We start from the raw sequence: 10,710 nt of genomic DNA, 5'->3' as shown, positions 1-10,710 counted from the left end.
TTTCCCCTAGATTCTCCGAATGAACCTGTGTGGTTCAAATTTGTTGCAACTCTATTGAACACCGATTTCGGTGTACATTGGAGGATCTGCGATTTTCTGTGCTGCGCAGGCATATTCTCGTTGCGCCCCGCGCGCACGGCGCTTCGCGTCAAGTTTGAGCACGCCTTGGGCGCGCGGATACGCTCTCGCGCTTCGCGCTAGTTTTCGTACGTTTAATGCGTACACTTTAACTACATTTTTTCAAATATCGTAAATACTATAAATTAAATCGAAAACTGTGATTTAAACTTCTGAGGAATTGCAACCATAAATTGTAACTGAACTGTTTTCGATTTGTTTTTAAAGAAAGTTCTCTAAGCATCCACGGCTTTGACGATTACATTCTCATTACCAAACACGCGCTCGATCATTCATGTCCACTTGATAAACTTCATCAAGACAATTTGTAAATCTTGTTAGAAATCTACTAAAAATGACGTTTCAAACTTATGGATCTCTGAGAAAACCAAAATTGCATATTTTTGAAAATGATCCAACTTTTAGAACTTTTGTCTGATTGAAAAATTTTATGATAATAGTTTCGAAAAACATCTATTTTACATCTGGTAGAAATTTGCATTGATTTGCACCTATTAAAAAAATATGTTTTCCTTTTTTTGAAAAATTTCAAAATGTTGAATAGGATATAACTTTTTAAGGTTTTACCGAATTTAAAAATGCTCTTAATTTTGTAATTTTCGTTGGAAATATCTGCTTAACGAACTTAGCCTTCATTTTGGGAACTTTAAGAAGTGTATCAAAGGCTGACTTGATTGAGCAAATCCTTCATAACTTAGCGTGGCTACAACATTCAAGTAACCATACATACAGACATAGAGACAGACAAGGATAAAATCTTATGATTTTCGGATTCTGTAAGTGCCGAAACGTAAAGATCCGTTAAAACCAGATATCGAAAATTTGGACGATTACATTATACTCTCATGAATGACAATGTAAAAATTAAATTTCATATTTAGAGCAGTTATTAAAATAATCAACTGAAACTTAATTTTCAGGTAGCAAGGACCTTTTATTACGTAATATTATTGAAAATGGTTGACCTCATTGAAACAGGACTGTTTGTCCTACGTAAGAAAAAGAACCAAATCTCATTTTTGCATCATATAAGTACAATATTATTTGGTGTGATACTCGGTGGATATATTTCTGGAGGAATGGCAGTTTTTTATCCTGCGCTGAATAGTGCAGTTCATGTAAGTTCGGAATACAAAGCAAAATCCGCAAATTTTATTCAACTCAAATTTTGAGTTCTTATTAATTAAATTTTCTTTTTTTTAGGTGCAATTTGTCTTTTTGTTGTTACATGCTTTTGTCAGTCTAAAGCCATCCTGTCACGTTACAAAATTGCCAGCTATTTTTATGATACCGAATATACTGTTAAAGTTGTTCTGATTTTATAACTTTTATAAGAAAGGATTTTACTTGGATCCTAAAAAGACCGAATAACATCTAAGAGATGCAATGTAATTGGGCAAGAATAGTGTCAACAATAATGAGAAAAACTGTAAATTAGATGTATAACATAAAATTTTAATTTATGACATTTTTAGACTCAGAAATAAAATTAAAATAAGCAACGATCTAGCAATTATTTTTTATTTTGTCCTGATTATTAGTGAAACAGCACTTCTGAATAAAACCTTCGGAGACTAAAAGATGCCTTTTTTCAATATAAATAATTGCATAATTAGGCTTTTCAAAATCTGAGCGCATAGCATCTAAGCGTGAATTTAAACTATATTATATAATATAACTATTAAAAATTTGTTTGGTAAGTGATTTTTGATTAAAATAAATATTTTTTAAAAGAATCTAAGTATAAAAACAGTGAGTTTCAATGAAAACTTACAATCTCTACACATCTTATGTTGTGCTTGTTTCTTCCTCGGAAATTTCTAATTGCGATTTTTTTAGCGTATTTTACCAGAAATTAAGATTTTAAACTAAAATCATTAGATTTTAAGGGTACATCATTTTAAAAAAATTGTAGGTTTCATTAGCGTTTCAGATCAATAATTGGTATTTTACATCATTTAAACCAAAACTAATTATAATTTGAACAAGATTTGCAATTGTTAACAGTTTCAAGTTACATTTACATTTTTCAAATTGAATCGGTTATTTTGAACGTATAAAATAAGATTTCAACGAATATTTACAATTTTCAGCAATTTTCTGTTAAATTAATGTCTTTTTTCTATGAGATGATTGGTATTGAAAAAATTACAGTTTAAAGAATATTTACAATTTAAGAACCTTGATGAATCTAGTATTGTGTGATATGCTTTTTCATTTTCTTTAAAAATTAATAGATTTCTAAAAATTAAAATCATTTTGAACAGTTTTACGTTATGTAGGTGTTTTACTTCAGAAATTGGTATTTTGAAATAAAAATAATTATAGTTTGAAAAAGATTTTAAATCTTTTAACCATTTTCGATTACGTAAGTGTTTTTTGACAAATAAATATTCTTTAATTTTAAAAATTAAATTTAAGAGAAGAGTAATAATTTTTGAACAATTATTGCACGATTTTGCAAAATTAAGAAGAGAGCCACGCACGCAGCACGCGACGAGATTATGCCCGCGCGATATAAGAACTCAAAGTTTAAAGGATATGACTTTTGGAAAAGTAATATAGTGTTGAAAATTTGAAAAATAATTTAAAATATATTATATCACGTCTTTTGAACCCCTTTCAGTTTGTATAAATTAAAATGAAGCTATCATACTACAATAATATAACTGAGGGCTTGATGCAATAAGGGCACCTGTAGCAACAAGGCTGCCTTGAGGCTTTCAAAAAAATGTTAAATTTTAATTTATAAATGCTCTATCTGCATGTTCTTTTTCATGCTTCATTTTTTCCATACAAAAAAAATGTGTGGCTATATTAGAATTTCACTTTCGGATGTCGTTCGATTAATAAAGTAGGCAGAATGCGAAAATCTTTGTTCAGTAAAATCTTAATAACTTTTACCTGACAACGAGCGTTAATTATGTTTTTTATCTTTCAGAATTTCGTTTATGTAGAAAAGTTGGAGCAGGTAAAAAATACTTCTTGAAATAAAATTTGGAGAAAGATATGATAAAGCTTTTATTTAAATTTAGATCAAAATGCTGAATAGCTTAAGAGCATTAATGATTTAATTAATGACAGCGCTAGAGTTTTTCTGTAGGCTGCGGGGCTTACCACCGCGATACGTTGTCTCTCTAGTAAGTTTTTGCTAACAAGACGATTTCGTTTAAAATTCGTAGGGAATATAATTTTAAAAAAAAGTTTACGAAACATTTATAAGTTTTATTACATCAGTCAGGGAGTAAGTGAAGTGCCTAATGAGATGAGAGTGTCATAAATTAATTTAATAGGATGATTGAAATCTTTTTTGGTGATGCTGTAGGTACAAAATTAGGAGCATTCTGTAGTTTGGAGGTCTTTTTTTACCGCTGTTGTTCTTACGCAGCATCCGCTGGTTTTTACTCTCATATCCCAGGACTGGATATGCAGTCAACTGCATGATGAGTGGACCTACAACTTCAGGTGCTTCCTCAGGCTCACATAATAAACTCATGTATTTACAAATGAGAGCTTTTTTCCACAATTATGAATGTTTTGATCTCATATGTTCACCACATATTCTTGGTGGGTAAATACAATCCCTCAATGAGAGATTTTTCGAAAAATAGTCTGGTTCTTCTTTTATTGTAATTCATTGAAAATTGATGCATTTTACGAGCCTTAGAAGTTGCAAACGGCCACCATGAGTGTACCTATGGTAAAAGGAAATCGAGGCCGTTCGTTTCCGAATGAAACCAGAGTGTCAATTTCTCGACGATACTTTAAACATAGTAAAAACTCAGGATCCAACTCGGGATTTCATTGAGTACCTGTCATGCCTCATCCAACCTTACTATTGTTAGAGATAAGAGCCGGTTGAGAGAAATTAAAAATTAATAAAATATTAAGGTATTTGATTTCAATATTCTACATCAGATGCATTGGATAACAACGAGAAAATGAATTTAAAAAAAAGAAAATCGGTTAATCCGTTCAATTTCTGATGAGAGTTTTCATAACTTATCCTCTCTTCTCAGCTTCTGCGAGAAAAAATATTGAAGTAAGAGGCTGCGTATTCTTGAATCGGAAAAATATGGAATTGCAAGTTATTTCATTTTCAATATTACAATTTAAGGGTATATAATTCACAGCTTTTTCTTCAGCAATAATTCCTTTTCCATGATTTTCAACCGAAAACTCGCAATTCATCATTTTTCTCTCGTTTATTTCTTGAATCTTGGTTTCAAATACAACTGCTTGCTTCACAATAAATGTGCTGTGGTTCAACATTGATACACTTTTTTGTTTCAAACAAGATAGTTAAACTTTTGACCACAGTGATTAATTAATATCAACTGAGGGGATAAAGCTCAAAACATGAATTTTTAACAAAACAGTCCCACATTCAACCAAATTGTTGAAAATTCAACCAAAAAGATGCTATGTGAAGCAAGACGGTTTGTTTATTACAAAAAAGCTTATTAAACTAAAAGTGTAAGTTTCTGTACAAAAATATAAATTTTCAACCGAAAATGGAATAGTTACATTTTTTGTAAATAAACTTAATTTTAATTTTAAACATACGAATGTGCAACAAGATATATACTTTTTCAACCAAATTGTTGAAACTATGAAGTCAAAATGTGAATTCTCTTCAAAAGGGTTAAATTTTTAACAAGAAGATTATATCATTTTAAGAATAAGTTAATTTTCTACCAAGTGCGAGTTAAAATGTCCAATGAATAGTTTCACTTTTAACTAAGTAGAATTTCCTACCAAAATAGTTAAATTATCCACCAAAAGTATGAGTTTTCAACAGTAAAGTTTACTTGGTACTAAATATTTTTAGTTCCAACTAATTTTACCCATCTATTTTCACGCCAAAAAGACGAATCTTCATTAAACTAAAATTATTTTAACAATAGTTTATCATTCAACCAAATAGTTGTATTTTTAAATAAAAAGATGAGTGTATTCAACGAAAAACAATGTCGTAACCGAGAAGATCCGTTTTTTATAGAAAATTAATTACATTATTCATAAAGCCAATCAATTGAATTTTAAACCCGGAAGATAAATTAATTACTAAAAACATTCATTTACAACAAAATACATACATTTTCAAGTGAAAAAGATCAATTGTCAATCAGTAGATATAATAATTCAGTTTTTAGTTAGAAACATCAGTTTTCAACCAAATATATGCTTTTTCAACCACGAAGATCCAATTTCTCTAAAAGAATATCCAATTTCCACAAAACGTGGAGTAATTCCAATAGCAGTTAAATATGTGAATTTTTAAATCAAATGATAATTCTTAAAGTATTTCTAAATTTCTTTATGGAAATACATGAATTTGCAACAGCAAACGAGTAATTTATAAACAAAAATATAATAGTTATATTTTATATTAAATATATAAATTTTCAAGAAGAACAGAAACAAATTTTCAAGAAACGAATTAAGTTTTCCACTAAACAAATACATTTTTACCGAATAGTTGAATTTTCAACACAAAATTGACAAATCCTCATCAGAAACAACATTCAATACGTGTAAATGAACTTTCAATATGTGTAAATCTAGGGACCCTGTAGTAAGGGACGCGCCATGTGGCCATGTGGTGGGGGAAAATGGAACGGAAGTTGGAGCCAGCAGTAGAAGGCGTGAGGTATTCAAACGCCAATAAATAATATACCTGAATCGTGTATTCAATCGGATTGGGAAAATCAAAATAATTAATAGTTTTCAAGCTAAAGAAATAGACAATAGTAATATTTATAAAATAAAAAAATTGAATTAAAAAGAAAAACAGTATTATGAGCCCATACACTCGAAAAACGAGTAAAAAATGAAAATTTGAACAATTTAAAGTATGCAGCATGAACCCACAAGATTAGTAGAAGAAGTTATTAAATAAAAAAAGGAAATAGTTATAGAAATTCCTACTGTAAATAAATTAACAACCCGCTGTGTAACTCACGCAGTAGGAAAAAATGTAAAAAGGAAAAACTGTAGCTATGATATTATGTGAAGTAAACAATATGAAATATGAAATTTCGATCAGGAAGTTTATTTTTCTATCAATAATGAAGAATTTCCAACAAAATTCTGAATTTACTTATACTGTATGAAAATAGATGAATTTTCTTCCAAATAGTTCAATTCTTAACGAAAAGAGATCGATTTTAAAACAAGAGGTTTAATTTTTTACCAAAACAGAAAAATAAAAAAAATTGAATTATTAAGTAAAAATTTCTTTTAAAGAAATTGGTTTTTAACAATTAGAAAAGGAATTATTTTTGAATAACTGAATCCTTAATTGAAAATATTAATTTCAACCAAGAATATTACTTTTCTACCAAAAATTACGAATTTTCTACAAAATCTAGAAAGTTAAAAACAAATATATGATTTTTAACTTAAAAATATAATTTTGTAACTAAAAGTAATATAAGTAGATTTTACTATTATAGAAATTAATTGAATATATATAGAACTTTGAAGAAAATATTTGAATTTCCAATCAAAAAGGTTAGTTTTAAACCGAAAAAGATGAAGCTTCAATTATGAACTTAATGTTCAATGAAAAAATGGGATGGTTCCGTTTTTAGTTAAAAAAATAATTTTCAATTCAAAGAAGTGTAAGTTTTAAAAAATCTGAGTTCTCTACCAAAACAGATTGTAATTAAAAATATCAATAAATTTTTAACCAAAAATGAAAAGTTAAATTTTTACTTTAATAAATTAATTTTGAAAAAATAAGAATTCTCCAAAAAATTGTTGAATCCTCAATCAGCAAGATAAATTTTCAAACAAGAAGATTAATTTTCTACTAAAAAATACGAATTTCTAACCAAATCCATACATTTTTAAACAATTAGTTAGTTTTTTAATTCAAAAAGATCACACTTTATTTAAAAAATTTAGCTTTCTATCAAAAATGTCATGGTTGAATTTTCTGTTAAAAAAATTAATTTTCACCAAAAAAAAACAGTGTTATAAAAATTATTTTAAAAGACATCAAATTCATTTAACATTAGACAGGTTCTGCACTTCAGATCGTTGAACCGATCAGGAAGGGAATTATGTTGTTTTTAGATTAAATTTTAAGAGAACTATTTTTTCGTTATAAAAAAAATTCTATGTTCAAAAGATAAATTTTTAAACAATCAGATTTTTGTTGAAAATGTTCGACAATTTAGTTGAATTTTTTTTCTGTCTTGACTAAAATTGTTTCTTGGTTAAAAACTCATCTCTTTTTGTAGAAACTTGATTTTCGTAGTGAACATGAACACAATAAACATGTATATCTTAAAAATTTAACTATTTTTTTAAAAACTTGCCTTTTTGGGATAAAAACTCAACAATTTTGTATCAACAATTTTTCCTTGTTCGTCCTAGAGCTTTGCGCTAGGTAATATATCCATATATACATTTACAAGTGTAATTTGGTAGTTGTGAATTATCTTTTGTTAAAGCTCCTTTGTTGAGGACTCAACTGTTTTGTTTAAAATTTTTCTTTTTTGTTTGCATTCAACTACTTGGTTAAATGTGAAACTAATTGAGTAAAAATGGATCTTTTTTGTATTGAATATTCATCATTTTAGTTTAAAACTTATCTCTGGGTAAAAATTCCAAGAATTAGTTGAAATGCACTTTTTAGTTCAATTCAGCCGTTGTTGTTTTAAAATAATCATATTTTTTAGTTTTTGGTTGAAAATGTACATACTTATTTAAAAATTTAACTATTTCGTTAAAATGTTATGTTTTTGGATAAAAAAGTAACTATTTGGTTGCAAATTCGTAAATTTTTTTTAACTGAAAATTAACCGTTTTCATTTTCAGTGTAAACGGGTTTGTTAAAAATTTGACTTTTTAATGAAAGATTTGCATTTGCAACCGAATAGTTTAACTGTTAGCCAAATAGTGAAATTTCCAACCTACAAACATAAATTTTAAACTGAATGGCCAAATTTTCAAACAAAAAAGATTAATCTTTAAATCTGAATTTTTAACTTTGAAGATTGTACAAATAAATAGGTATTTTAAATGTTTTAAACATAAGACATGATCCTTGAATAAACTTATTAAACATAATTGCACTATTCGCATATCGATGCGCAAAGCTGTAGTAAATTTTGGTATAGTATCTTGATATGGAACGGAACTGTCTCTCTCTTCTCACTCGACCAATCCGCAGTCGGCTGCCCAGGTGGCGCGTCCCTTACTACCGGGTCCCTATGTAAATCAAGAGTGGATTGCAGCTACTGTGACGTTAGCGCAATTGTTTAATACAAGCTTTCAAAATGTAAAGTTTCATTCCGAAATTTTTCTAATGCAGAGTTCAGACAATTCCCATAGGGAGGCGCTGACATTGAACACAGAATTAACCGTTCAAACGAACTTCCCTGGTGTGAAGTTCGATCGGGATTATTTGAGTCGTCTAGTCCGAATAGATCATAACATAGTAGTGCTAATCCTACACAGTTTGTTCACAATAAGTGAAAGAAAAGCCAAATTAAATTAACGCGGGCGCTTACTGGCGCCTCTTATACACTTCTCTTGAAAAATTGCATTATTTCAAAGGTTTGAAATCGCAATCACTGGGGTTCTTAACTTCTTATCGAAAGTATACATTAAGGGCTAGGGAGGGTAAGATTTATTTGGACGAGACGACTCAAATAATCCCGATCGAACTTCACAACAGGTAAATTCGTTTGATTGGTTAATTATTGTTTGTCGTCTCGTCCTCTAGATCATAATGTAGATGTTTAAATCTTATTATGATTTGCCAAAAACAACTTTATTAGCTTAACGAGCATAATATAAACAATTTGACACGAAGAACTCAGTATAACTTAAATACATCTTCGAGCTGAAAACTGATTATAATAGCATCTTATGAAGTTATTACTGCTTTAGCCAACTCATCTTTGTTATCTAAAGGCCTATTGTAAAATCGCGCAAAAACGTTTGATCGTTGAAACCACCCAGCTGTCTGACGAAAAACATCGATATTAGGGCCAGCTCGACTAACAGCGGAAGTCAAAGCATGTCTAGTACTGTATGCCGTCAATATTGATGTATCCACACCGCTTTTAATTAACACTTTTTTCATCTCCCTTGCTAAGGTTTGGGTTTTAACCGCCCTGTGTGGTTTACAAAAAGATATAGAAAATGAATTTCTGCCCTTTTTGGATCTCTTAACCTATTTGTTAACTATATATATGACTGAAGCACGGAAGCAACGCACACTTCCGGTTGCTTATGCAAAAACGGAAGTACTAAACAAGGTTGCGCTTTATTTACTTTTGAAGTCTTAATGCGCTCTTTTATTGTAACTAACTTATAGAAATACACAAGTTATTCTAAAGAAATTTTATCGTTGGGATACAATATTTTTAAACAATCCAGAACAAAGATAAAGTCATATCTGGGCTTCTGAGGCTTCCAAACAGAAATATGTTTAAATAACCTCCTGACAGGTACGCTATTTCCTATATCGCGAGATATAATGAGTGATAACACCGCTCGATATGAATTTACTGCACCATAAGCTCCAATACTTTCAAAATTTTCAGTTAAAAATGCTATTAAATGGTGAAGGTCGGCATTAAATACGGAAATCTTTTTCTCAAGGCAATATTGCCACCACAATCTTAAAGGTTTTTCGTACGGCTTTATGGTAGACTTTGTTAGTGAAGAAATCATTATGGGAATTGATTCATCTGGGACACCCCTTCGTTTAAACGCTTCCCCGATAATCTGCCTGCCAACTAGGAAAAACTTCTGTGCAACGAATATTCCTCCCTGAACGGAGATTTGAGTACATTTCTCTTCGGATGAATAATTAAGAGATCTGAGACTAACAGACCAGAAAAAAAGGATACCATGCTTCCGCTGGTCACAAGGTTATGACTAGAACCACTTCTACCTCGTCCGTTACAATCTTTTTTAAACATCGTAAAATTAAAGAAAAAGGAGTAAAGACATAGAAGTTAGATTTTGGCCACGGAACGGTTAATGCGTCAACCGCGTAAGACTTTGGATCTGGATGCCAAGATATAAATCTCTTACATTTCGCGTTAATATTTGACGCAAACAGTTTAATATCAAATTTGCTGAATTTATTGGGAATCACATTAAAAACTTCGGAATTTAATTCCTATTCAGTATCAGGTGACAAAACTCCAGATTCTCTATCTGTTATAACATTCTCTTTTGACTTTATGTCAGAGGCTAAAATCCAAATGTCCCGTTCTGCACAGAGTTCCCAGATACTTCTAGCAATCTCAGTTTTGGGTACTGTATTTCCCCCAAACGATTAATGTAAGATATCGGTCTTGCATTATCCATGCGCATCAAAATTTCGCAAGATCTATAATTTCGTGCAAAACAGCCTGAGGAATAGAAGGCAGCTTTTAATTCTAAGAAATTTATATGCTGGGACTTTTCTTCCGTACTTCACCAGCCATGAGTTCTTTCTTTTCTACAAAATGTGCCCCAGCCTGTTAATGATGCATCGGAAAATATTTCAAGTACATACTTGTAATTGCGAATAGCGTTATTACTGTTCTTAATATTTTC

The 10,710-nt window shown here is 30.1% G+C and overlaps 1 protein-coding gene across 1 annotated transcript in view; it reads left to right on the top strand.

Moving 5' to 3' along the window:
- Positions 1-1,455, top strand: part of LOC117170867 (elongation of very long chain fatty acids protein 1-like) — a 4,970-nt gene extending 3,515 nt beyond the window's left edge. The window contains exons 3-4 of the mRNA XM_033357910.1: positions 1,059-1,256; positions 1,342-1,455. Of these exons, the coding sequence (XP_033213801.1) occupies positions 1,059-1,256; positions 1,342-1,455 (312 nt within the window). The remainder of the gene's footprint in view (positions 1-1,058; positions 1,257-1,341) is intronic.
- The last annotated feature ends 9,255 nt before the right edge of the window (positions 1,456-10,710 follow it).

This window comes from Belonocnema kinseyi, chromosome 4 (assembly GCF_010883055.1).
Source record: "Belonocnema kinseyi isolate 2016_QV_RU_SX_M_011 chromosome 4, B_treatae_v1, whole genome shotgun sequence".
NCBI classification, from domain to species: domain Eukaryota; kingdom Metazoa; phylum Arthropoda; class Insecta; order Hymenoptera; family Cynipidae; genus Belonocnema; species Belonocnema kinseyi.
Note: the sequence above shows the minus strand (reverse complement) of the source record. Positions and strands in the feature narration are given on the sequence as shown.